This window comes from Cyprinodon variegatus, unplaced genomic scaffold (genome assembly GCF_000732505.1).
Source record: "Cyprinodon variegatus isolate N-32 unplaced genomic scaffold, C_variegatus-1.0 Scaffold138, whole genome shotgun sequence".
Taxonomy (NCBI): domain Eukaryota; kingdom Metazoa; phylum Chordata; class Actinopteri; order Cyprinodontiformes; family Cyprinodontidae; genus Cyprinodon; species Cyprinodon variegatus.
This window is the reverse complement of record NW_015150591.1, coordinates 145,452-146,814: the sequence shown is the minus strand read 5'-3', so window position 1 is coordinate 146,814 and position 1,363 is coordinate 145,452. Positions and strand designations below refer to the sequence as shown.

The window sequence follows — 1,363 nt, the reverse complement described above, 5'->3', positions numbered from 1 at the left end:
ATCATTAATACCATCTGTACTATAAAGTGCTGCAATATCTCACTGAATCAAACAGGAAGGAATATCTTAGTAGGAACATGTCAGTTAAGTTTCCATTGGATCCATTTCCTTTCAGCCATTTGAAAGCACTACTTCAATTTACATTTTTCAATAAAACACTATTGGAGATCAGTTTTCTTTCCTTCTCATTTCTTAATGAAATATGACTATAAAAATGTTTTGTATCTGTAACTCACCATGAAAAATGTCACACATCTGATAAAGCTTACCTTACATTCATAAAGCTGCCAGTTAAACAGTGTTCTTACCTGTTCCAGGTCTTGAAAGCATTACTGGCCCTCTTGAACAGATAACCTTCCATTGCAATGCCATGGTCTGCATCCACATTGTATTCCAGCTTGGTGTCATCAGTTGAGAAATCCTGTAAATCACAAGATAACATTAAATGTTTTTTAATCAACCAACTAATAAAGATAAGTAAATGTTTCACTTAACATGCTTAACATTTTTATCAGGGGTTCGATTTATACGTTCCCTTTGTAAAAAAAAAAAAAAAAAAAGGAATGACCAGGGGAGAATCTTGAGCGACACAGATTCATTGCTCAACGATTGGAAACTAGAATTTTCCTTTAGAGACAGTGATTGGTTATTAGCAGCTCAAATGCTGTAACGTCTGATTATTAATTATTTAACAAATACATAAAAAAAGCTCCATCTAATTTCAGTCTTCAGAAGCTTCAACATACAGTATGTGCTTTGTTTTCTGTTTTCTTTTAAACTAACATAAAACAAAGTTAAGAGAAAAGGTTTGGATGAATAAATGTGGATGACATCATTAACTACCCCCTATATCAGAGGACCTGCTGGCCAGAAAAAGTCGGACGTGTCTCTGATAAAGTATTTAATCTTATTTCCATATTTGCTTTGAGTTTGCACAGTCAAGTCACCAAGTCTCTGAATGACTGCATCTGTGCTGTAACTCAGTCTCAGGTGTCGTTATGAGACGGCTCAGCTTTAACTACCTGAGGCGCGGCCACACTCTCCTCCTCTGCTTCATGTGACATAAGACACTAGGCAGTGTGCACATATTTCTGTGTGTGTTCGAGAGATAGTGTGTTTCCATGCGGAGTCAATTTACGCCAAACATCAGTGTCTCTATAAACAATTACAGCTCAAAGTCTTCACACCTGTTCCTGTATCAAGCAGGGTATTGTCTTTATATCTTTTCCTTACAGAAACATCCACCACCTCCCACCAAACCACTTTAATTAGAAAAGAACTGGAAGTGTCTCCGCAGATGCCTTTCTTCACTGGATTTTAACAAAGACAAACTAAAGGCTTCCTTATTTGAGATGCACATTTT

The 1,363-nt window shown here is 36.5% G+C and overlaps 1 protein-coding gene across 4 annotated transcripts in view; it reads right to left on the bottom strand.

Moving 5' to 3' along the window:
* The window catches only part of acap2 (ArfGAP with coiled-coil, ankyrin repeat and PH domains 2), a 76,611-nt gene that overhangs the window by 20,113 nt on the left and 55,135 nt on the right, over positions 1 to 1,363 (bottom strand). For all 4 annotated transcript variants that reach the window (XM_015376661.1, XM_015376663.1, XM_015376664.1 and 1 more), the window contains one exon: positions 309 to 421. In XM_015376661.1, the coding sequence (XP_015232147.1) occupies positions 309 to 421 (113 nt within the window). The remainder of the gene's footprint in view (positions 1 to 308; positions 422 to 1,363) is intronic.